Below are 27,198 nucleotides of genomic sequence, written 5' to 3'. Positions count from 1 at the left end.
GGCGAAGCACAGGGGCTGCAGCACGCCGACTCCGTCTACCTCTCCTGTCGCATTAGAAAATACAAGCAATTATTACACATCCCACCGCCAAACTGTCTCCCCCACTCATTCATCCCCCCTCCGTTTCTCCTCCCCTCTTCCTTGTCTCCCCTTTCCGCTGCCCTCCCTTCCCCTCTCGGGCTCCTTCTCTCTCTCTCATCTCCACTCCTCCCCCTTTCCTCTCATCTCCCCCCCCCCCTCTCTCCGCCACGTACTTTCTCATCGCTCTCTCTCCCTCTTTCTTCGCTTCAGGTCTCCGTGGGGACAGAAGCCATGCATGAAAAATGAAATTACTTCAATCCGTTGGCCTTGGCAGTGGCGTATAAATCCTCACCAGTTAGGAAGTGATAGCTCTCCATAATTCCATTTGGGTTTTCCCCGCCCCCCTGATTTCCCACCCGTTTCCAAGTCGTCCTGCTTGGGGGGGAAAGAGATTCGGCTGCATGTTTCCAGAGTCATTGCAGCCAATTAGCTCTCCCGCCCACAACGTTCACGTAACAGTTTTAAACTATGTACGGAGGATGCCAGAACCCTGAACCTCGTCTGTTCCTGCTATAAATATGTGTGCAAGGTCTGTATGAGTATACTTAAATACATACATGACACTGCTATGCAGTGAGGGCCCCAATCATGCTAAGGAACAGCTAGCTGTTGTTGCGCTAGCAGCCTCCTCCTTTGATCACAGAACGTTGTGACAGGCTGGATGTCATTTCAAACGTGACGGCTCTCACTGTCATTCTGCCATTTTAGCCTCAGAAAGGGAACGTGTTAGAAAAGCAGCATGAGATGCTTCTCATAACTGGATACACACTTTTTATTTCCTTTGATGAAAAGAAGGAAACTCTCTCTCTGCAATCTGGCCCCTTACACACACATAACACATATACATAAGGTATCTCCACTGGGTAATAAGTAACAAAGGAATTCATTTGCAAGAGATAATCAGAAACAGCTTTTCACTTCTTTCTCTTTTTGTGTTTTTTTCCTTTCCTTATTATTTCCCTGATAATGTGTGTGTGAGTCTATAGGGGAAAGAAAGTGGACGTGTAACGCTCAGCTAAGAGAGATTGATAGCGAGAGTGAGCGAGAGAGGCAAGAGAAAGAGAGAGAGAGAGGGAGAGTCATGACTGTATCATCCGGCATCAGAAACCAGACACTGCCTAAATGACCTATTTGTCGACGGATCAAAGCAATTCCCTTCATTACTGACAACTTGTCTGCTTCTTAAGGAGATCTTATCAGTGAGCTTAGCTCCCTTCTGCCAGGCAAAACTGAATCAAATGAGAAATTATCATGCTACCGGGTCTTGGGGGAAAACAGAGAAGAGGAGATGAAGAGAGGAGAATGAATAACACAGAGGAGCCGTTCTAAGCACAGTTACGGCGGTGCAGAGGAATTAATTCGCACTTAAAAATTCATGTTGACTAAGACTTTGAAAAGTGTCCAACGCCCACCGCTTAGATGTGTCATTGAGCTGTATTTGGTAGGTCTAAACTACTACATGGTTTAGTTAGAAGACATAAATCTGAAGTGTAATCCAAAGTGTTGATTACGTGATCGATGCTGCGTGCTGACGGGGGAACATTTTTACAAAGATTAAAACAGATGTATTAAAGATACAATAGCCGTAAAGCTGTATAAAAAGAGCGACTACAAATGAAAGCACCTCCAGAGGGTAATGCAATCTAAAAGAAATAGATACTTACAGTATTAACTCCACTGCAATAAGACGGAGGCAGAAAAACGGCTGAAAACACCTTTAAATAAAAGGCCAGCCAATGAAAGACTCCATAATCCCCACCCTTAAAAAATCATTAGAAACATCCTGCGAGAGACAACTGAAATTTAAGGCAATAATAAGACAATCGATATTTTTATATTAAACAAGGATCCCATGGCTATTTGGATGTGAAGGAGGGCGCTTATAGCCATGAAACACTCACAGTCACAGCTTCTCTTCAGATCACTCACTTTTGAGATTGAGCGAATTGTTTTTGTTTCCGGCCGAACTGCACTGCTTCGGTTCACTCTTACATTACCAAAAGTTTCATTTTAGCCACATTACCAGCACTAAAATTCCCCTGTCATGCTCAGTTAGAGACTACCTGTCAAACATAATGCGCCATTCAGCAGCTAAAGAGCAAGATATTTCTGTCAGGAGTTTTAGGAGAGAGTTGAAAGGAAAGTGAACATTTGATGTACATTAAAAAAAGTAGCAACAAATTGACCATATTGACTTTAAAAGCGTGCCTTGCCTTTTTCCTATCTGCACCTTAGAAGCCGACACTTGGGCCGAACCAAACTAAGATACAGCGAAGGTTACAGGACGTTTGTTGCAAAAATACTTATGTCTGTAGAAGTTATTTCACAGGTCAGCAACTATTTACCTGAATCCTCCCCGTGCAGCGTTCTTCTAGATAGACAGATGATGATAGATGTACTTTATTGATCCCAAACTGGGAAATTGTGGCGCTACAGCAGCAGGTTATCAAATCGAGTACAGCGCAGGAGAAGATAAATACACAGTAAAAATAACACTAGAAGAAAGAAAGGAATATCTAGTGTTAGGGTTAAAGTCGTTAAATTTAAGCTTTAACTTTAGGGCCTTCTGTGGACACCTGTAAAGTAAGGTATCTGTGTGAACACGGTTCAGATGACTCACGTTTGTGATAGTTTCAAAGGTTTATTGCAGCAGAACATAGCTCATGTTTAAGGCTCTGACGTAAACACTTCATGCTGATTTATTTTACATGCAGAAATGTGAGGAGGAGTGATGACATAATATCTTAACCCCCCCCCCCGCCTGCCCTATAGACAGAGCCTGCAGGTGGATGCTGGGGCTGAGAGTATGAGCGCAGTACTGGTGCAGGGCAGCGGTGGCCATGACAGAGCAGAGGGAGAGTCCGCTTAAATAGACCAGCAAATTGGGAGGAAGTGTTTATCAGGTGATTGTGGAAAACGACGATCTGTGCAGCTTGAGTTGCCTGCCTGAACTAGCTCCCAGGCGGCGCTCCATTTGTGATCATATAAGAAATATCTTTAAAGGGAAAGTTCATTATTCTGTAGGTTTATGAACACTTTATAAATCCTTATACCTGTGCACAACTAGCCTACACTATAAAATGTTCTGCCTCTGATCAAAGCTGAAGCAGCTGTTTGTCGGCACTTATTTTGTTCCCTCCTGTCTTGTCGTTGCTTGTGCTGTTTTAACTCTCAGATGTATGTCGCTTTGAACGGAAGCGTCTGCTAAACTGTCACTCTGTAACATTAAGTTCATGCGAGTCTTGCTTAGTTTTGAACATGTTTCTCTTTGTGATATTGGCATTTAGGTTCTGTTTCCACGAATGCCACTTTTTGTGCCGGCAGCGCCCACAACCTCAATTTCAGAGCGCTGCTAGCCGGCGCTTAATGTTGCTAGGTTACGAGACTTCTGGCGACCGCTTCCCTCGGTAGTGATCGTTAAGTCTGTTTTATTCAATGACATTTTACAAAGACAACACTAAAACAGCAGCAGCTCTACACCTGGAAATTGTTCCCTCGAACAATACGCTTCTCCTCCGCCAATGTTGTTGACAAAGTTGATATCAGAAGTCCCGCCCCTTCTGGGTTTTGATTGGTGGGTGAAGGAGAAGTGACATTGACGAGCGCAGTGGTGTTCCAAAAGTTGAACTACTTTCAACTGAGAGCGCTGTGAGCACAGCGACAGAGCTGACATCGAGGGCGTATTTGCGCTGAGGACGCTGACCTGCATTGGTTTTATATAAAAAATAGGTGCTGCCAGCACAAAAAAAACGGCGTTAGTCATCAAGTATACACATACAGAAACACAGTCAGCTCAGTTTGTTTCAGTCAGTAGTTCAGTTCTCGGCTGCTCCGGTTGCCGTGCTTTCATTGACTTCCTTTTGGGTTACCTGCTTCATGGCCCAAATGCTTTATATTTTCTGATTGGTGGGAGTTTATAAAAAAAAGTATCCTTTTAACCTAAAACATTGTGTCTGCCTGCTCTGCAAACTTACATAACCTCAGGTCGCGCCGTGCCTGGCAGGTCTGTGCTGGCTCTATCATCGAGGTGTTTCAAGTTCAAACTCCGGCGATGTCGGGCGTCTCTGCTTTGTGTGATACTGGAGCGTTTCTGAGCATATTACCACTGCATTTGTTTGCCTCAGCATTCAAGCTTCTCCTCAGCCCACGCAACTCTCACCACGGCAGATTAAGAGAGAAGGCGCCATATGTAAACAAAGGGGAGGAACATGGAGAGGCTTAGGGCTCCAGTATACACAATTGTGAATAGAATTTGCTGTGTTCTCAGACACTGTCAATGCCAGTATACTCATTATGTTCACATGTCAGAATGGAGGTGCTGTGAAAGTGACGCCTGAAAAAGAAAATAAAAAGAAGACGCTTGAGATGAAACTCTGGTGCTCTTTTTTTTACAGAAATACTAAAGGAGATCGTATATTTGTTTGCTCAACTAAACAAGGAGATACAAGGGAGAGATTTCTGTATGAATGATGGATGAGGAGGTGTGTGTGTGCCAGCCAGATGGATGATCTTACAAAGAGAGTGGCTGCTTTCATTTAATACTGCCCATCCATCCATCAATCACGGTAAAAAGAGGTCCATCTGCCTGACAAAACAGTGGTTGCGAAACAATTAGCTTCATGTCAAAAACATCTTCAAAATCAATCAAAATCAGAGCATGAGAAGACTTTTTAAAACATTATCTATTAGTATTTTTTGTATGAAGCACAAATGAGGCCGAAACACATTAAATGCTTTAGTTACTTTTGTATGTGCTAAACTTGATTAACATAACCTACAGACTACCTGACTCATTGTGTACTTTAGTGAGATACACATGTAAGCAGACCTATTATACATGCACGCCAACATGTAGCATGTTCAGAGAGAAACAATTACCAAATGCGTGCCTGTAAAGTTCTCTAACCTTAACCCATCTATGGGTGAAATTGAAGCAATTACCATGGCAACTATAGAGAACTTTACATCCTTGTGTATTAGGGACTAGGTTAAGAGGTAGGTGTCAGCTGACACAAAGGACAAACTCTTCTTAAATAGTGGGTATTATGCTGTTTCACATATTAAGACATATATAATATTACAATGTTGGATGTCCGGACTAAACGTGTGTGAAGTTTCAAATCTGTTGGTAAAAGTATGTTGGAGTAATCCCCAGGCTTCTCAGCTCAGTCTGCAGGCTGCTGTGAACACCAGGTTTCACACCATTTTTTTCTACACGCTGCACTTTGTGACGTCACAAAGTGCAGCCTCAGCGGGCTTCGGAGAGCTGGCCAATCAGAAGAAAACAGGCTTGTAGGGGCGGGGTTTCTTAAAGGGACAGAGCTGACTGAGGCTGTACGAGGGCCTGCACAGAGCACCAGTGTGAGAAAAATGTGAGTTTGAGTTTTTGTAAACGATGCTAAGCTACTCCACAGGTATCACAGAAATATGAAGCTTGAAATTAGCATAACCCCCCCCCACACACACACACTTTAGGAAATATTACAAACAACTGCTTAATTTAAAACATGCAGCCCAAAGACAAAAGTAAATGAAACCGCTTCTGACATTTAACCTTCTACTGCGATCTAATGCTGGTTTTACTCTGTGCACTGAGGCTGCTCTACCAACTGAGGCGATCTGAGCAGATACTAGTAATATTCAGTACAACTAAAACACATCAGCTTGATATGTTTCAGACATATTATTCTGTTATTACTACATCTGCTTTACTGAAGCGTATGACATGAGACAGCGCACATCAGATGTGGCTGACAGTGCAGTTTCAGCATGGAAACACATAACTGACCACATGTTACTGTTCATGCCAGGGAATAACGCAACTCTAAACCACATTTAGATGTGCGTAAAAAAATCTTCCTTAAATCAGTTTACATTTGGTCACATGTCATTTCATCCATCCATCCATTGTCTATACTGCTTATCCCGTACAGGGTCGCGGTGGGGCTGGAGCCTATCCCAGCTGTCATTGGGTGAGAGGCGGGGTACACCCTGGACTGATCACCAGTCAATCACAGGGCTGACACATAGAGACAGACAACCTTTCACACTCACCGGCAATTTTAGAGTCACCAATTAACCTAATGAACATGTCTTTGGACTGTGTACCCGGAGGGAGGGACCCACGCATGCACGGGGACACAGAGACGCCCACCTTGTCCAAACCAGGATTCGATTTACGAACCGTCTAGCTGTGAGACAACAGATCTTACCACTGCACCGTGCAGCCCAATGTCATTTCAAAAACACTGAAATGAACGTGTTGAACTGTCCTGCAGCTTTGTGCATCAGATATTGCAGACCTAAATGACTGGAGGGCTGCTGCTGTGAAACTTGAATGTTTATGTTGTTTATGGATTTATATATGAATATTTCAAAATGAAACAAACAGTGCAATGATATGGAGCAAAACTGAATCCAGCTGCTTTGAAATAATATACAAATTTTCAAAGTATAACTTATACCAGCTTAAGCATGTCACACACACACATAAGAAGAAACAGAACCCCCACACACACAAACACACCACAGCCTGTCATGAGTGTGCCAATTAGGTGTGCTGTTGTGCACCGCTGTTTCAGAGGATGACACTGGTTCAGTGAGCAGTAGGACAGCATAAACAGTCACTCGCAGACAGCAAAGTCACAGCAAACCCCTAAAGAGTTGAAAGGGCCTTTCACAGCTCTAAAGCCCAACAAACAGGGATAAGATACACCAAAGACAAACACAGGCAGGGACAAACAGTGAGCCGGGCTCCTCCAGCAGTACAGTAAAGCCCAACAGGCAGGTGGAAATACAGGTATAGTCCAATGGGTCACAAACAAACTGGTTAGCTCTGAAGGGAAGGAGCCTCTACGAGAGAGAGGGTTTTACTTGGCATTTTATATCACACACACACTCGCACACACACTCCATCTGTCAAATGCAGTCTGTTGCACACACAAACATAAAAAGACATCTTGTGTGTTTCGCTCTGAGTCAGCAAAGTGTCTGCATTAAAAGCTTTCCGGTGCCCTTTTTAAAACACAGACTTTTGCTCGAGCTTTGATGTGGAGAATTGAGAGTCTTCAAACGGAAGGACAGAATTGATGTTGGGAATCTTAGTCTGAAGTTGGGATTTTCTAAAGTGCACAGACTAACTTAAACATAAATACACAAACTGCGTAACATCCTGTATTCGTTAGCTTGTGAGGATTGCATGGAGTCTGCATGAACAGACGTAACTGTAGGTATGTGTTTAAAGGTGAAAGTCCATGCTAAACAAGGAAATACTGTTGATATAGAAGAATAAATATATTTTTATGCTAGTTGATTGCAGTGTTGGGGCCAACACGTTACAAAGTAAACCCTTAGAGTACTCTTTTGTTGTAACAGGTAACGTGTAGATAAACACAGCTGTGTCAGTACTCATGCTAGCTAACTCAACAAGTGAGATGGCAGAGAGGACAGCGTTTACTTCGTGGAAATATTCACATTATTTTTAATGTTTGTCTGAAAGGGACAAGAGCAACATGACGGTGAAATGTGCATTGTGTCTGGAGGATACGTGCTTGTCAGCTGTGAAGAGCTCTACTTCTGAAGTAGTATCTGCAGCTACTATCTGCAGCGCCGCAACACTGGTGGGACTAAGAGCCTGTGTTGTATTGTTGTCTTTAACAACAGCTGTGCCTAATACTGTATGCCTCTGCCCAGTTCACTGTCAGATTGTTAGCATAATAAAGAGCTGTAAAGGTTATATTGCATCTGTCGTTCCTGTTATTAGGCTGCAGAGTTACAGATTATGGGCTGTAAACTAGGCTGCAATGAAGGTAGAGTCGTACACAGTAGGCTAGGCTAGACAATATAACCGACGTGTAATGAGTCACCAAATTTCTGGTTACGCAAAAGTAATCCAACGCGTTACTTTTCTCATTAGGTAACGCAGTAACATAACAAGTAGCTGTTGAAAGTAACCCAACACTGGTTGTTTGGCTTTAAAGATGGCAATGTGTTGCGGTTGCTGGGTTCTCTACTTAAAGACTGAAGTAGCTCAAAAATGACAAGATTGCCATGAACTTTTGAACTCTTCCTTCCATGAAATAAGAGCCCTAACTTTTCCGCCAAAGCCAACACGAGGTTGACATTTGCGGATTTGACATTCATGCCCCCCTTTATAAAAAACGTCACCTTAAAATATATGAGATAAAGTTGTCATTTTAACTCTGCTGCCTCACCGCTCATGTATGCACAGGCTTATGTCACTACTTTTGAAAAGCTCAGTTTTACCTGTCTGCTGTAATTCTCTGCCAGGATGCCATTTGCAGACTCGCAGAGGGGACCGAGAGGACGGAAGGCAAAAAAAGAAGAAGATGCGTTTCCAGATTTATCCGGCTTTGTGGTCTGTGTGAGAGTGTGACAGAATGAAATGGAGAGATAGCGTCTCCGTGCGTCTTTTGTGTCCTTTGAATGATAGCTAGAAGAGACGCAGGTGAGATTATTAAAAGACCTTCCTCCACATTAGTGAAAATAACATGCAGTAATAGAAGTTAAGCAGTGAATGACTTTTCCAATTATTGCAGTGTGAAAGGAGTCTGGGCTGTAATAGTGAAGGCTTATGGCAAATTAGAGGTGCTATTCTCCCTGGAGGTAACAATGGAGTGACTCGCCCTGTTCGCTCGTCTCTTCCAGGCAGGAAGAATGAAAATAAGGCGCCCATTGTAGCGGCAGACAAAGAGCAGCAGCACCCCTTAGCTTTAGCTTAGCAGGGTTGGAGTGTTAGGACTACCGTCTCACTCTTACCCCTCTCTCTCTCTCCCTCTGTGTGTCACTCTCTTTCATTAGGGGATTGATTAAATTGTGAAATTGGGATTGTGATGGATGCATGAATGACTTCTCTTGTCACTCCCCAAGGCTTTTACAAGGACAATATCAAGGACCCCCTGTTACTCCCCTTTCCTCCCTTATCCCTTCATCCCCAAGAAACCCAATCTGGGTAATTAGAGTAAAGAGTGTTGGAGACTCGTAGGCGAGAAATGAGAGGAGAGAAAGAGGGCGACAGTGGCAAGAAATGTGCTGCTATTGCACTTTTCTCTGCCATTTACTCCCCCCAACACCCAAACATGCACGCAGACACTTTTCCACCGTCCACCTTTCATACTCTCTCCCTCGTCTCCCACACCCTTCCCTCTTTTCGTCTTCTCACTTTCTAAAGCCATCCGGCAGCAGTGAAGAGGAGAAATGCAGACTAGAGGAAAAAATGGAGGGAGGAGAAAAAAAAGGAGTGAGAGTAAGGGAGGAGGAAATGAAAGTGGCTGTGAATTGACTGCATCAGCACAACTCTGAAGCGGAGCATGAGCCCTTCTGGCTGGAAGGCTGGAAACAGGAAGTTCAGAGGAGTTGCCAGCACTTGTCTGATTGGACATCCGTTTGGCAGGATGTGTCTTTATTGTGAGAAAGAGGATAGAGTTTCTCCCCCCTTGACCAGACATGTGACCTTTGAGGGGTTCTGGGCTGCTGCAATACATTTTTCTCACATTGTCTCTTCAGTCTAGCCGGAGAAACATCCAGTTACATAATTGCATGGACACATTTGTGGACACAGCTGAAAGGCTGCTTGGAAGGGAAAAGAAACAGTTCTTCCCAGCTTACAGGGGCAAACACTTCGGAGGTATCATGAGGTAAACAGATGTCTGAGGATCCAGATGTGAATGGAAAGGCAAAGGAGGAAAGGTTTTCAGGTAGAGGCAGGAGCAGTCTGCACGTTTGATGTCGACTGGAAGCCTGACAAAATGGGCAGCTCCCTGCCAAGGCTGCCCCTGCCAAGCACAGGCAGAAACTGAAGAGGGGCTGGACCTTGCCATGCTGCTGCTGGGTGTTTTGAGAAGTTGCACATTCACAACAAAAAAGACACACTCGCTCTGTGTTTGTACACGCACACACACAGTCACACTGCAGCCTCTAAGTGTGTGTCAGAATGTTTCCCAGGATGTTCTGGCTCCCACTAACCAAGCGAGGGATTCTGCTTGGCAAACTCCACCTCTGCAAGAGTCCAGCTGTCATCTTGACAAATGAACCTTGGAAGAGTGAGGAGGTGTGTGTATGTTTGTGCAGCCATGCATCTGCGTCTGTGGATTCACGCCTGTGTATTTTTCGCCCGAGCATAAGCACGTGTATCATAAGGACGGCACACAGATGGTTGATGTACATGTGCTGTTTGCCTTTTCAAAGGCAGCTGGCCTGTCAGTCCTTGATTGATATAAATCAGAGAATGAATCAGAGCCAGCGGAGGTCAGTTTCTGGGAACCTTTTGTCTGTTCCCGGAAGTCGTCAGGAAAACATTAGAGCAAATCTGGAAACGCACCAGCCGCCCAGAAGCGGATTCCTCTTTAAAGTGACACTTTCTACATATAGCAACCACAACAAATCCCCTAATGTAAAGAAGCGCTTTGCACGAACTCAGATGAACCATAACGTCGCACCCTGTGTGCTGCGATTCCTGGCGCCGTGCAAAGAGCTATGCATCACTCTGGTTTTATGAACAATGTGGGATGTTAAAGCTTTTATAGAGCGTTAGGAGGAAATGTTCTTTTCTCCTGAAAAACGAGCAGCAAATAAAAATGTGTTAAGCAGCATCGGGGAGTATTGAGCAGAGCTGCTCGTAAGCGAGAAGCAATGAGAAACCTGCAAAGTTAAAGGACTAGTTATAAAATACCGGCAACTTTTTATTCTGGTGCTAAACTGGTTTATTTTAGGAGCCGTTCCATCTTGAGATGCGGCGAGGACTTTTACACACAGACACTGTGGGGATGTCTGCCTGCTCGTACCGGATCTTTATGCGTCTGTCTATTCTCCTGTGTGTGTGTGTTTGTGGTTAGTGGGCTTTACCAGCCTACAAAAACACAATCACCTCATGACAGTATCCATTGTATTTGCATAAAAAGATTCAGACTGAGGCCTTTCAGTGTAAATGACAAAGCAAATAGGATCACTTTATTCCGGGGCGGGCCTGGATTTGGATTTTTGTTGCATTTTACCTGCAGGAGAACGAGCGCTAAAGAGGGAGAAATGGAAAAATACAAGCACATTAAGTGAGATTAGAATTTTATGTCACATGACGTGCACCCAAAAGCGCCGGTATTCAATTCAATCTCATACCCAAGGACTCTTTCTCCTCGCAATAACTCTTTTCTTTCATCTCATCTCAATGCTGTTGCTTTGTGTTGAATCTGATTTCATTCTGCTCGGTCTGCCTCTCAAGGAAACATGCAAACGTTACCGAGCAGGTGGGAGGAAGGTATTACGTCACCGTGATGTCTTTCTTCTTCTGTCTGCTTGTCTGCCTGCATTATTTCCTCTGTATCCACTTTCCGCTGCCCCTCTGTCTGTCTGACTGCCAACCTGTCTGTCAACCTGTCCTTTCAATTTACCCGACCTTGTCTCGTATCACCAACAATCTCTGCCAACCTCGCCCCCCCACCACCACCACCACCACTTCATCGCCGGTCCCCGACTCCCAGAGTCCCCGTCCGCATATCTTTCTTCCAATTTCACTGCACATTATTTTTTCATGTCTTTAGAGGGATGGAGATTCTTGGCTCTCCTTCATTCTACTGATCCGCAGGGTTGCCGAGGCCAACCTCCAGGGGACCAGGCAGAGGCTGTTTGTTAAGCTGTTATTTATCTCCTTCATAAAGTCCTCCTCATCTCCTATTAAAGAGCCCAGAACTGTTGCCCTTGACTCACACATAACTCTTGTGTCTTTTGGTGAGATGATTTACTGTTTAATTTAACACCAACTGAACCCAGGAGGGAGCGCGCCTGGTGCTGCCTGATGTCATATCAGAGAGGAGAGTGTTTGGGGGGGGGATTTGTGAGTGTGTGTGTGTGTATGAGTGGGCGGCTGAGGCAGGGGTTTTGTTGTTTATTTTGTTAGTGTAAAGCCTTAGTATTAGCAGCTCTGGGCCTGGGTGTGCACAACAAGGCCACCTCTGGAAAATGTTCCCTTAGCGAATAAGCAATGCGCCTGATGAACATGTTTACCGCGACTTCACGCCACTAATTTCAAAATAATGAGATATTAAACGGTGAAAATTACATTTCAGTCTCACTTCCCCAAACACAGGAGAGAACAAAGGCCAAATGCTGTTGACAAACACATGAATGTAGTAACAATTAGTTTTTCTTGTCAATACCAGGAGATTGTAGGAGACTCCATTTCCTGGAGCTGATAAATGTAATTACATTGATCTCGCTAATTTAATTAGGAGGAGAGGAAATTAAGTTCATAAGGTATTTGTTATACGGCGAGACGAGACAACTGCTCAAAGAGTGGAGGCTCATGGGAAACAGTGGAGCAGGAATCAGAGCAAAGCAGAAAAAGAGCCGTCAGAGAATCCATAAAGCTATTCCTTCCCTCTTTCATGATTGCCCTTGACCACTTCCTTTCGTGAGATATTAATGTGCCTCAGGTGCTCGCTTTTTCCTCTTAAATACCCGAGTCGCACGCCATATTCAGAAGACGATCAAATTGCTTTTATGGTGGTATGTTTCATTAATGATATGACCTGTCGAAAAAGACAGGGCTGAGCGTGTTCCTCCATCACAAAGACTCCATTAGTAAGACTAACAATGTAAAGCACTCTCAAGTTCCTCTGCTGATTTACTCATGCTGGTATAACTCAGGCCTGCGTTCCAGCTCCATCTCAGCTGTCATAAGAGAAGACCTATAAAAATCAAAGAAGAGTCATTTAATCGCAATATATTTTTTAAATTGCATAGTTGATGCCAAGGTTGATAAATACGTGCATGAATAGAGCAATTTAAATCTGCAATGATGGTTCTTAAAGGTCTTATGACTATAAACAAGATAAAGAATCGACAGCCTGCTCCTCTATGACGCTCAGAGAGGGTTTTAGCCCAATGAAAAATATTTACTAAAGAGCACAGCTAAGGCTAATGGGAATGTCTGTCATGAGTTTCTTGTTTAGTTTTATAATTCTTTCGTTGTCGAGATATAATTTCCTGTTTCATCTTATTTACTACCCTTGTGATGTTCTACTTCCTGCCTTTGTTTTCCTTGTGTTTTCACCTGTTTCGGTTCGATTCTAACGTGTAAGTAAGCAAGTCTTTTGTTGTTGCCTAGTTTTTGTCTTTTGTGTTTAAATAAATCTTTGTTGTTCTACCTAAGCGTGCAGTGTCGTTAGGGTCGAAGATTCAGATAGATGGGGTTAATATTGAGAGAGTTAATGAGTGTCAAGAAGCATTGCAATATTAAACAAAGCAAAACAGGTTCTAGATCATAAATCACTCCACATTCTTTACTGTTCTCTGGTTTCACCTTATTTAAGTTACTGTGCAGAGGTTTGGGCCAATAACTACAAATGTACAATATATTCACTATTTATTCTCCAAAAAAGAGCAATAAGGATAGTTCACAATGCTGGGTATCGGGATCATACAAACTCACTATTTTTACAGTCAGAAATATTAAAAATTGCAGATCTGGTGGAATTTCAAACTACACAAATTATGTTCAAAGCAAAAAAATAAGCAACTACCAGGAAATATACAAAAATTGTTCACTGAAAGAGAAGGAAGTTACAATTTAAGGGGATTATTTAATTTCAAAAATGTTAGGGTGCGCACAACCAAGAAAGGTTTTTGTATTTCTGTCTGTGGGGTGAAGCTATGGAACAGTTTGAATGATGAGCTCAAGGGATGTCCAAACATAAACCAATTCAAAAAGAGGTATAAGGATATGATTTTCACAAGGTACAGGGATGAAGGTGTCTGATTATAACCGGGTGTTTGTTTACTGTTTATTAATTGGTTTGTTATTGATATACATTTATATCGATAGTGAATTCATATTTTTGGTTACAATAAATAATTATGTAAATAATCAAATCATCAAATATTCGATAATCTGTTACTGCGTTATGCTGTCTATTTGTGTAATGATTGTTTTCTGTATGACCTTCTTTTGTACATGTTCGAAATAAATCTAATCCAATCCAATCCAAAAGGTTTTCGGTCAAAAACAAATGTACTACATAAAAGAATATTTTGATGTGATGTTGCCGCAAGAGGAGAGTTTAAAAGAAAACCAGAGGGATTATGGTTTGTGCAGGTCCATACCAAAGTTTGAGTGCAGACAAGGGCGGCACGATATTGGAAAAAAACGAACATTGCGATAACGTTTTGTTCTGCGATATTTAAATACAGGAAATTATACCAGATAAGCGAAATGTGTTTTCATGTTTGTTCATCATACTTTTTATTATTTGGGACATTTAAGTCAACAAAACAGAACCCTCTCCTACTTGTAACTCACTTAGTTCAGCGATTCTGTCAAATGCATTAAAAAGTAGAGAGTGCACAGGTGAAGCGACATGTTTATTTATTACTGGACTATTCACGCAATTGCGACTGTTGAACGATACATTGTGCAGCCTTAGTGCAAACCAACCAATAGTTGAAGATATACTGTCCTTCCAACTATTATATAGAACATTTCAAGGGATCACCAAAGTCAGCAGGCGTAATCCTCTGGGGACTGTGATTGATTGTACAAAGTTTCATATCAGTCCATCCTTTATTTAGTGAGATATTTTTAGTACGGACCAAAGTGTTGAATCAACAGACAAACCCCCCGACCAACTGCCCCATCATCTGTAGAGACACGGTTCTAGCACAGCTAAAAAAAGAGGATATCTAAACAGCAAACTGTGTTTTTAGGAAACTGATCTGCAGTGTCTCCAAACAGGAGTTGCTTGTGCTGGAATAAAATTCACAGCTGGGGTTTGGAGAGAAAATACCTTGTGAATTCTTCAGGAGGTGAAATAAAACAAAAAGCCAAGAGTTTAAAAACTAGCCAAGACGTGTTTCTGAGCAAATCAAAGAGCAAATGAAATGCTGACCCGACTGTTTGCGCTCGTCCCCTGAGTCGACACAGGTCTCTCCTTACTTTTCTCCCTCTTCAAACTCTAAAGGAGGTCCACCCATATCTGAAAGGAGTTTATTGTTTGTCTCTTTTCCCCCTGACTTGATAGTTTGTGTAGTGTGTGTGTGCGGTGTGTGGAAGTCCTACGCCTGCCAAGAAAAGGACCTTAGCGGTGCACAAAAACATCGAGGAATACAAGACAAAATAAAGTCCTGAACAAAATATGCTTGAATACATATACAGCCGCGCACTTCCTGTACAGTTCATGTTTGATAGACTTAGTGTAGTCGCACATTTCAGTGTTTTCACAGCCTGAATATATTTATGCCAGAAGATGCGTTTACTTTCATAAAGCGTTCCATATGGGCAGTAGTGTGGTTTCCTGGTGACCGCGCTCTGGAGCGGACTGTGATCCTTAAATACTCGCATCCCTGCGTTCACCATCCTGCGGTTTATCTAGTGGACTAGGTTTAAAAAAAGACAAGATGGAGTCCTGTTTTCTGGCTTAGCTTTTTTCCTCTCTTTGTTCAGGGATGAAGCAGAAACGCGACCAAACAAAACCCCAAACAATGAGCATATACAAAGGCAACAACGCGGCACATGCGCTTTACTGATCCTTTGTTTGCTGCTTGTGTATGACAAGTAATGTCTCCCTGCGCCTGTGTATGCATGCGTATGTTTGTTTGTGATTGAGTGCGTGCTTGTGAGCATATGTCTCAGCAGGAGGGAGTGGAGAAAGATGAAGGGGCAGGCTGGAGCGGTGTAGTGCTGGTGTTGGCCGGGTGGTGGGGCGGCAGATGCCAGAAGGCTTCATTAGACTCGAGGGAAGAGGCCGTGAACAGCAGTTCTCGGGGAAGTCTATCAGACCTAAACACAAACACAGACGTGCCTCTAATCCCGGTCTAGCCCTACATTCCATCTCTCGCTCCTTTTTCTCTCTTTCGCTCGCTCTGTCTTTTCCTCCCTTATATCCTCCAATGCAATAAGCTCCAGCTCCTGCTCACTTGTACAGTTTGTCGCTTTTTGTTCCTCCTATTCTCTCCGATTTTTTCCCCTCATTTGTCTGTCTTTCTGCTGTTTTTGTTGTTGCCGTGTCTGTCAGTGAAGCGGAGCAGTCATTAATCACTGGTAAACGTACGCACAGGAGAAAGCAGACACCTCGGGGGGGGGGGAGTTCTCTCATTCTGCTCAGAAAACGCTTTTCTCAACATGCTCCGCGGAGAGAGACGCGGAAACTGGAGCACAGGTGCTGCAGCGAGTACAACAAACACAAGCAGATGCACTGCAACACACATCACATCAGATACAAATGTGGGTGTTTTGTGCACTGTTTAACATGCAGGCCGCTGGTTATTAGGCATATATTCTGAAGCTACTACCAGGAAATAAACGCCTATAACAAATTAGTGATATGAATGACTTATTGATTGAAGTGCAGGACATCAAATAAACCTCTTGGCCTTCATATCAATCAATAAAGGGCTTTGGACAAGTACCCATTTATTTGGCGGATTGCTCTTGCAGCTGCTGTGTCTCTCTGTCAATATAATGGGCCGTGATTATTGAGGGATGCGGCGACACTTTAACAGAATATCTGGCTTCTTTGTCTCAAGGACAGCCGGCGACAGAAAAATTTTCTTTCAAAGAAATATTATCCAATAAAACAACAGTTAAGCTGAGATTGCAGTCATTTCCACATGCCTTACTCCACCTCTCAAAACAAACGTCCTCTGTCTGAAAATAAAAATGTCTCTTAGGCAAACACTTAAATGTTACCCTGAGCAGGAGAGGTTTAGGAGTGATTCGACGACTGTTTTAAGAAGAAAGAGGCTGAAAAAAAGGAGAGGCTTAAAGACAAGGACAGAAATGATGCAATGGGAGAACAATTAGAAGAGAAGAGATGGCAGGAAAAGGATGGGAAGAGGCTAACGCTGTGAGAAATGGCTTTTGTACCTACTTCAGATGTCTGAATACACCTCAGCTAGTCCCATGTGAGGGAAAAACTGACGATGAATGCTAAAAGTCAAATTTTGTGCCTGTAAAAAGAATGGCTTTATATTTTGGGAAATACTTGTATTTACTGTGTTGTGGAGAGCCAAATGAGAAGGTTGATAGCACTCCCATTAAATATAAAGTTACAGTTAGCCTAGCTTAGCATAAGAAGACATAAAGACAACAGTAGGAAACAGCTACGCTCAGTCCAAATGTAATGAAATCTACCTACCTAGCCTAAGGATGCCAATCAACACATTGTTTAGCTTCAGCATAACTTAACTGCTGTTTTGAGTTCTAATGCTAAGCTAGGCTAGTCTACACTTCATATTTAACTGAAGCATATAACAGAGGTATCAATCTTCTAATCTTACTCTCCGTAATAAATCAAATCAGCATACATATCAAACTTTTTAACTATTCTTTTAAAAGTTTCTAGTACCTTCCGATCTACAGTTTCCCAGCAAGCAACAGCCATCTGGGCTCGATATAGCCCTGATTTAGTCCGGCTATGTGTAGCCCACTTACAGCCCAAATTTTCATGAAATAGATTTAACTTAGTTTTTGCTCAAGCAGTTTGCAAGATGTCTGAAATCCCATCATGTTTTCGAATTAAACACAAGATACTTGTGCCCTAATGATAATACGTGTAGTAGTACACGCTACGTGTAGCATACTTTTAGACCATCCAGTGAAGTAGCATTATCTTTAGCAGATCATGATATGCATATGATAGCTCTATAACAAAGAATGTACCAAATGTGCATTGAACAAGACAAAAGAACAGTTACTAAACAGAAAACAGAATATATTGTAGCGTCCTGGAGTACTTCTGGTATTTTCCCTGCATGCACTGGGGCGGACTCCAAATGTTATTGATAAGGAGTTGAGCAGCTTTGCTTATAATTAAGTGTTACAGTGTACAGTGTTATGTTACAGCGAGTTTGTTGATGCCTTTGTGTTTAGACGTCGTTATGTTGCATTCATGTTGCGCGGACCATCTCCGGTCTTGACATCCCTCCCTTCGACAGTTTAAAAGTGTCTCTCACAAGACGCAAGCAAACATCGTTATTACTATAACATATGATTTCCCTCAATGTGAATGTACCGCAAACCTGTGTAACAGGATACCAAGTGCTTTTCACAGGATATTCCTTGCAACTCTTGAATAGACCCTGTTAAATATGAATACGTGGATCCTTTAGCCATTACTTTGGTGTCTAATAGCCATATATATATGTAGTCGTCTAATAACTGTCTCGGCTATATTTGGTCTATGGATAGACGCCTACTTAACTTTCTCTGACAGCCCAAATTTATCCGTGTTTTGGCCTAGACATCAGGTCTACATATAGACACTATCAGACGTCTATTAGTCACAAAATTGCTTGCTGGGATGTCTTCTTCAGTTCAGGTTGAAAACCACTTATGTCTCCATCTTTGTTACACTCTCACAGACACAAGTCGGCCGTACAATGAAAAGGGCATTTTACTGGACAAACATGTATTCATAGGCCGTCCTGCTCACTGGCTAAACTGTTGTTTCATCAGGGTTTTGTTCATTTTTCTGCTGACGGCTGTTCTGATAGGGGGTTAAGGGAGTTGGGTGGTGTTGGTGGGGGCGGTTACGTTGAGTCTTTATTTACCCGAGCAGAAGAAATCGATGCCTCTCTGCCGTAGGAGAAGTGTGTGGATCAATGGAAGGTTTCAAAAAGCCTCTGTGAAAAATCAATGTCCCTTACATGCTATTGATGGCTGTTTGGCTGTGGAAGAAAGAGAACGACAAAGAACACCTGTTTATTCTGAAAAATTACTCCGCTCCACTCTTTGTTTTAGTCTTTCTGGATCACTTCATCCCTTTGTTTCTCAAGAACAGTCCTCATTTATGCTTCCTCTCCACGGCTCTCTGTGCTACACTTTCATTTAGTCTTTTGTTTATCATTATGCAGCACTCATATCCGTCTGTTGTTAGCAGAAGTGGGGAGAAATGAGTCATATACACTTACTTTAGTTGAAAGCTGCATAGCTTTACTCTAACTTGAGGAGATTTTAAGACTTTATTTAAACTATTACTCCCATTTGATACAATTTATCCCTACTTTAAGCTATTCGCTGTTTTATGCATTAATGCATTATATGAAAAGAGACTGGTGGTGTGCTTATCCAAAGTCTGCTGGCACTCTCACTCAGTTCATAGCAGAATAATGGCTGTGGGTACAGCAGGAGATTCAGATGAGACTGTGACTCTACTCTGTAACATTATCTTTGACTATTTAAACTGAAATGAAATAAGACAAAGTATCCCTGGCCTCACTTTTCCAGTGTTGGAATATGGCTATTAGATAGCATGAGTGGCTAATGTTAGCAGACTGCAGCACACATTGCCTACCTACAAAGAGAAGTGAGAGTGTATTTTTAATGCAAATAAGTGTATTACTATATACACATTTTCATAGTATATCATATATATATATTCATAGTATAGTGCTTCAAAACTACTACTCCTGTGTTCTTACATAATGTAATTAATAAAGTAAAGGTGTGCTTTACGACTATATAGTTAGAAGCAAATCTTGCAGATGACCTAATCAGGGATTATGTCTTTACCTCCATGCATGGAAGTCTGTCTGTGGTTAAGTTAAAAAGACAGTAGTATGTTTGTATGTATGTTATTAAAGGGCCACTTCACTGATGATCAGTCCTATCATGCTATTACGGGGCGCTAAAACAAAAAAGCGTCATCTGGTGGAGGCCAGGGAGCTCGCTAAACTACACTTCCTGGACACCCGCCCCCGATGTCAAGTCTTCTTCAAAATCATCAGGTTTTAAATGCAGACCCGAAGATTTTTTAGACGATCCCCCGATATATTCTCGTCGTATGTCTGATTCATTACCGCTCTGAGACATTTCCTGCAGCGAAACGGTAGTATTTCACTCCAGCGTCTCTCGCTGGGCTGTTTCTTTTAGAGGGAGGGGCGCAATGCACGCTGGGTGTTGTAGGAATGTAGATTGGACGAAACCACAAGCTGTTTTCTCCACAGCTATGACCAATTTCAATTGCATCGATCGATTACAGAGAACACCAGCTTTGACTGACAGTGGCTTTTTCCAGGGGCGAATTGCTCCTTTAAATTAGTCTAATTGGTATTTGACGACAACTTTACTTGTCTGTTTTTTTAAACTGTGTTTTTTACCAGTGTACAGTCCTGGCTACACCTCTGGTTGTAAGAAAGCGCTGCTGTCCATCCACTGGAAGGACAAAAATAAGAGCAGAACCTGGTGTTGCTAACACCGGGCTATATTCAGTACAAGTCCGTGACACTAGAGGCTGACACGGTCTAATATAACGCCGCAGAGTTACAAGATGTGCACACTCCACCTTGATGTACAGTGGAAGAGTCTGAAGAGCTGGAGCAATTATTTCTGCGGTGCTATTAATAAGAAGCAGTCAATAACCTCTCCCTGAGCTCTGACACCGTCTTAGCTTTGGAGCGCTATGGGAGTACGGTCCTGCCAAGGATTTACCTAAGCAGTCAACAATTCCCCCGAGCCACGTCAGGCTGCGAGCTCAGAGGCCAGTCACCGGGGTCTCTGTCCTGACACCTGCCCGATCCTGTGGCGGCCTGATCAAAGTGACAGCGCCGCAGACCTGTGGAGATGCAGGTGAGGGCTGCTGTCACCCAGCCTGTCCAACTGATGGCAACTTGGTCAGCGCGGGGAGAAAAGCTGCGGGATGGTGGGGAAGGCCGCTGCCTGCGTGTCACTCAGTGCTGCGCTGGATGACAGAACAGCCCATTAGGAGAGGGACTGACTTCACAGGCCATTAGGGGAGGCATCACACAGCCACAGCACACAGAGCACTGAGTAATGGCACAGTTGGAGAGCGACAGGAGAGGAGATGAGAGAAAGAAAGACTGCAAGCACTGTTTTGCAACATGTTCCATAGAAAACTTGATTGTGATTAATTGTGATTAACATATCAAATGACAGCGGCTGAAAAAACACGACATTCTGTCGTTCTTGTCGACCTTAAAGTGTTGGATTCTTTTGTGTTTTTGAGTGAGAATAGCCCGAGCGAAATTAGGCTCGCACACAAGCCTGAATTCTCAACAGGGAACACAAGCGGTTATAAAACTGGACTAAACATATTAACAATAAGTATTGCAAAATGATCCCCCTGCCATCCAGCCCCCAGAGCTGCTGCCTTGTTAAAATCTCTAGTTCTCAGTCTGGCCCGGCCTGCCCTCCAGTCATCATTAAAGAGAAAGACGGGAGCCGGAGAGCCCAACAGAGGCATCAACTCGCATCACTTCTCCTCTGCTCTGAACGCTCCGCTCTCAGCAATCCACTAGCCCCTGACGGACTTATTTACTGCACAAAGTGGATTGTGTTTGGCTGCACACTATACTCCCCAACGTTCCCTTTGATACCGCCTCTATCTCTCCCTGCCCCGTCACCTCGCTGCCTCTCTCCGGTTCGGACCGGCTCATGGATTCAGCAGAACTGTCGGGCTACTTTATGGCTGGTGTAGCAGCACTGAAGGGCTCAGCGGGCTCAGATAAGAGTCCCACACAGAGCCGGCCTGATGGGACACACTCCAGCTGTAGAGGCACTTCAACTCCAAAACAAAGACTTACAAACTCTCCGCTCTTTGATTTTGATGTTTTTGTTCCACTGTATATATAAAAAAAAAGTTTCTTCAAGCAGCTCCCCAGGATTTTCCCTTGGGACTGGATGAAACCCGGTAGAAAACAAAGAACAGTAACAGAAGAGAAAAAAAAGCTTCTTTTGCACAATTTAAGAGCTGAAAGAGATAAACTGAGAGAGGTTTGTAAACAGCAGGGAGAAGCTGATGGTTAGATATTGCAGATAACGAGAGAAGGAAAGTGGTAGCAGGGAATGAAGCAGCAGCGGCTGCTTGGAATGATGTTTTTTTGATGAATTACAGCGCAAACACGACAAGCTGAGCGTCCAGAGCTCTGCTTTGAGAGAGGCAAAGAGAGCGCTCTGCTGTGACAGAATCTCTGAATTTTAAAAAGTGTGCAGCTCCAGCCTTTGCACAACAACACATTTACACAAAACTTTTACTTATTCATGTTTTTTTTTTCTCTCTGTGACAGGCTCGCACAGGCTCAACCTCCAACCCCTGCCATGTTGGGTTTATATTTTGTACTTATTAAAACAAGCAGTTTGCAGGAATGAAATGTGATGGAGTCAGTTGTTGTTGCCACATTATAACTTGAATGTGTAATGAGGAGAGGTTTTATGAATAATGATGAGGTGTTAGTGCTTAAACGTGCTGGGCGGTATGACTACAAATCTCTATCACAGTATTTTTTTATATCCTGGCAGTTTCACGGTATATCACAGTATTTATTTATTTTTTTCATTTCTGGGTCTTTATACAGGTTTATAGCTGGGGTGGGCGATATGACCTCAAATTAATATCTATTAATTTTTCTTTTCCTTTTGGCGGTATCGGTATTAATTTGCGGTACTACAAAATGAAAAGGTTATCTACCCAAAACATGATTCTAGCTCTTTTTGGCTGACTGCCGGGGTCAGCCCTACACATGGGTCTGTATGTGACTGACTGACTGAGTGACGGTACTTTCAGAGCCATAGAGAGAGAGAGTTGTGACATCGCAATGGCGGATCATGGAGCATATTGGACCTACACTGACCCGACTCTCTGTCTATAAGGCTCTGGATACTTTGTTCTTTGTTCGTCCGCTGTCCTCACCTTCGTCCGCAGCACGCACCTGCTTTCAAACACGTTGTCATCAGCCTCATACGGACAGTCCTTGTAACACACTGCCCACAAAAGTGCACATTGACCTGATGCGGTCAGCCACATGCTAGGTTTTGAACTATCCTTGTTGTTCTATTGTCAAAGTAAGGGAACACATCAATGTATTTTCATGTACATGTAAACAATAAACAATTATTCTCTATTTTCTATTTTACAAAACAAAAATCCCTCCTACTTTTACCACTCTTGGTTCAGCGACTACAAATAGACTTGTGGGCTGCAACTGGTTTATCATCTTCCGTTTCTAATGGTGTTCAAATGTATGTTTAATCAGCGTGACCAGCCCTGTGACAGGAACTGCTGGAAACGAAACTCGCGCATCCTACTTCCTGTTGCTAAACGCACAACCTCATGTGTGCGCAGCAGTTGAATCCGCTAAAAGTAAACACTCCGCAGTACCTCTGCTCCGTGAACGGTCTGTTAATGTGGCCACAGCACCGACGAGGTTCGCTAATAACGGCGACACCCGACTGGAGTACCTGCGCGCCTGACTCAATCATCCTGCCGACATTACAGTATATATGACAGCTGCAGCGTCGCACGCATGTTTACAGGCAGGTGACACACACACACACAAACCAAAACGTGTGTGTTTATCCCGGTATGTGGTGGCAGAACTGGCGACGGTGTGAAACCGGTATACCGCCCACTCCTACTGGGTGTTATCTCTGATCTATTGCGATTAAACCATCATGTCCTTACTGGGGCAAAAGGTTCTGTCCTCCTTATTCTGGCTTGGGATTGCAGATTTTCCTACTTTATCCTAATATCCCACTTGAGGCCTGGAGTTATGGCCTCAGTAAAGATTGTGTGACAAATTGTATTGTTATAATGGAGCCATAGAAATAGTATTGAACTTCAGGCAACCTTTCTGAAGTGGCGTGATAAAGGAATGAAAGGATGCATGAAGGAGCTGAAATAATCATTCGTTTCACTGAGAGCCCAATGGACCTCACACTGTGGGAGAGTTCAGCCGCTGAGCTGTTTGGAGCCGGCTCTGCGTCTGAGGGGAAAACTTCTCAGGGCTGTTTAAATACCTAAAGATTTTGTGGCTGTAATTACATCAGGGAAACACAACATAATCATCTGTGAGGATGTGGAGAACAAACCAAGCTATGCTAATGTGTTTCTTTCCTTTATCTCCCTCCATCACAAACCCACAATCAGCGTTAGCCGTGAAGTGCCCTCGAGAAATCCCAGCTGTTAATCTAGAAACAAGGCAGTAACGGGGAACATCAAATGTGTCACTTACGCTGACGAGCATCTGAGGGAACGGTCCTCGGGAATTTTCCGCCACGTTGATTGGTGGGATCACCCAGTCCCTCTTCTGTCTCCGTAGACCCTTGGTGCTGTTCGGACGGGACCCGGGGAACATGATGACAGGAGGTGGTGCTTGGAACGCGTCCTTCCTCTCTTTTCTCTCGGCGACTTTGCCCTCTTCAGTTGTGACCTTTAAGAAAACACAAGGCTTAATTTAGCAGGCTGATAATGATAACAGAAACTGATGTGATGCCCGAGCCCTTTGTGTCTCAAAGAGGACTTTCAAAGGACAACAAGGGATACATTTGAGTGCTGTGTTTGAGTTAAATTGATGTTTTAAAGGTAGTCAATTCTTGGTTTATTGTGTTAGAGAATAAGTGTTGCGGGTTTTTGGGAGAGTGAGCAGTTAGCGCTGGGGATTCTGATCTTCTAAACAACATGTACCATAGCTACAGGTTGCTGCTCTACAGTCTCTCATCTTATCGTACATGTTAGCATCTCATTAGAGGACATTGTTAGCAAGTCTAGCTAACTATAATAGAAACATAAACACCAGGACAACAGGTACCAGTACAAATGCCTATTCTATATGTTGCTATGTGGATTGATTTGGTCAATGGTTGCCTTGGCGATAGTTTGTAAAAACCTCACCCATCATCAGATGAGACGTCAGAGGCAAATACAAACTCTGGTATTTGTGTGTGTAAGGCAGCTCTATTGCCCTGCAGTCTCCTTTATCAAAGGAAGCACATGCAGTCTTTTCACTGTGGCGCTGCATATGCAACACACATACACGGATTTATTGTTTGTTTCTGCAACCTACAGTACTTCTGTCATCACTCTAGCGGAAGAGGACGGTGACGTTGCTATGGAAACACTCGGATCCACTTGCACGCTAATTCACTGTTTCATCAATTCATTTACTCGTTCACAAGGAAGCCCGGCAGCCAGGAGTCTTCACTCTCCTGGCTCTAATATAGCTCTAAAATTAACTTTATCAAAAATATAAAAAGTAAAAAGTTTCATTCTTAAATTCTCCCTAACAAAACTAAAGAAAAAAAGATATTTACAACTCTGCTGCTTGACTATATTTGCTAGATGAGTAGTAAAATAAGTCTACTTTGAGGGCCTGTGTGCACTAACGGCACTTTTGTGCTGGCAACACCCATTTTCTATACAAAGCCAATGCAGTTCAGTGTTTTCAGCGCTCAGCGTCAACAGGCGTGAGCAGTTTTTTGTCGCTGCGCCCACAGCCCTCTCAGTAGAAAATAGTTCAACTTTTGGAACACTGTCGCGCTTGTCAATGTCGCTTTTCCTTCACCGACCAATCAAAACCAAGAAGGGGCGGGACTTCAGCTATCGACTTTGTCAACAAAAATGGACAATGTTTTTTCGAGGGTACAATTATCAGGTGTAGAGCTGCTGCTAACGCCAGGACACGATTCCTTTCCATTGTTTTTGCGTTTTCTTTGTAAAATTTCTTTGAAAGCAAATATTAAGCAAACAGAGCGATATAAAACAGACATAACAATCACTGCTGAGGGAAGCGGAAGTGCCACCAGACAACTTTAGTAACCTAGCAACAGTAAGCGCCTGTGAGAAGTGCTGTGAAATTGAGGTTGTGGGCACTGCCAGTGCAAAAAACGCCATTACTGGACACAGGCCCTTAAATTACTTACCCCTATACTGTAACTGACTTGATAAAACTATAACCAACATGAAAGGGGAAAATGCTTTATCAGGGTAGTAAAAAAACTCCATTCCTAAAGGTATAAATATCTACTGCCTGCAATGAGCCATGTAGAAAACAAACAGGATGTGTTAAATGATGCCGACATCTTAACTAGTCCATCTGTGTCATCATGCATCAGGCCAGAGCAGGACAGAGCTGTAAAGTACGAGCACAGAATCTTAAGTGAAATCTTTGAATCAGAGGGTATGTATGTGCATATATGTGCATGTGAACGAGACCATAAACTTCAGACTTTGTCATTTACAACGGGTATAAAAAGTCTATTAACGCAAGAGCATGTCTCGGGTTGGATTTACAGCCTCTCTCAGCAGACAGTGACAGCTGAGTCACAGACACAAGCTTCAATCATACAGTATTCTCCCATCATGCACTCCTCTCACACACTCCCTGCAGGCGGAGAGAAATGACCACCACAAAGCTGTCTTTTTGAAAGATGCTCAAATAAGGAGCTTGAAAGAAGCCCGTTTTCAATCTCCTCATGAACATTAACTCACCCGGGGAGTCAGAGAGGCTACATCAAATGCCGGAGCTATCAGGCGTTTCACCTGTTTCAATTAATGAGAAAACTCTGCGAAACACATGAAGGTGAAAGATTGTGCTTCATTATAGATGCTTGCAGAGTGGGTAGAAACAAACAAAAGTAATAAAAATACAGTAAGAGGCTGTTAATTATGTACCTCTGGGCAGATAATCACATATGTTACCTTTATGTCCGAGTGCATTACACATACCACTGAGTGCATGTCAAGGATACAAACGGTCCACCCTCGCAGGGCTTAAATACAGCATGTCTGGTGTCCTAAGGGCTGTATACATGCGCTGTATAGGAGCGATCTTATGGTTATATTATATGGACAACCTGCAGAGTTGTTCTACAGTAAGTCTACCAACATGTCTGGAGGTTACAAGCCGGTAAAAACATGTCAACATTCAGTCACAAACATCATCGCTGCAGCTATGGATCAGTTGCACTCGCTGTCTCAATCACTTCCCCCTGAGCTATCCCTTGCTCCCCCCCACCCTGCCCTCTTCTTGCAGTATTATTGTTTTTCTCTCCGTCTCTCCTCCCAGTCAGTGGGTCCTGACAGCTTGTCTCAATAACAGTGATTCCTCAAGCACTGGGCTGTGTTAGGCTGATGGTGCAGCAGCAGGTAAAACAGCAGCACTGAGCTTCACCTACCGAACACTCCTTCCTCCAAGACACAACAAATTCTCTCCTCATGTCTTAGTTATGGATGCTCCAGGGGCACCAGGGAGATGCTGTATTTATTTAATTCATTCATTTATGAACTTAACTTATATTTATATAGAGTTTTCTGATAACAGTTCTCTCTGTCAGGACTATAAAAGAAAAAGCAAAACTAGAACAATTAGACCCTT

The 27,198-nt window shown here is 43.1% G+C and overlaps 1 protein-coding gene across 1 annotated transcript in view; it reads right to left on the bottom strand.

Moving 5' to 3' along the window:
* Positions 1–27,198, bottom strand: part of LOC138589442 (cadherin-4-like) — a 257,011-nt gene that overhangs the window by 50,507 nt on the left and 179,306 nt on the right. Inside the window, exon 5 of the mRNA XM_069659713.1 lies at positions 24,058–24,255. Coding sequence (XP_069515814.1) covers positions 24,058–24,255 — 198 coding nt within the window. The remainder of the gene's footprint in view (positions 1–24,057; positions 24,256–27,198) is intronic.

Source organism: Semicossyphus pulcher, unplaced genomic scaffold (genome assembly GCF_022749685.1).
Source record: "Semicossyphus pulcher isolate SPU_LCO1_2020_fin unplaced genomic scaffold, fSemPul1.0.p SCAF_13, whole genome shotgun sequence".
Classification (NCBI taxonomy): Eukaryota; Metazoa; Chordata; class Actinopteri; order Labriformes; family Labridae; genus Semicossyphus; species Semicossyphus pulcher.
Note: the sequence above shows the minus strand (reverse complement) of the source record. Positions and strands in the feature narration are given on the sequence as shown.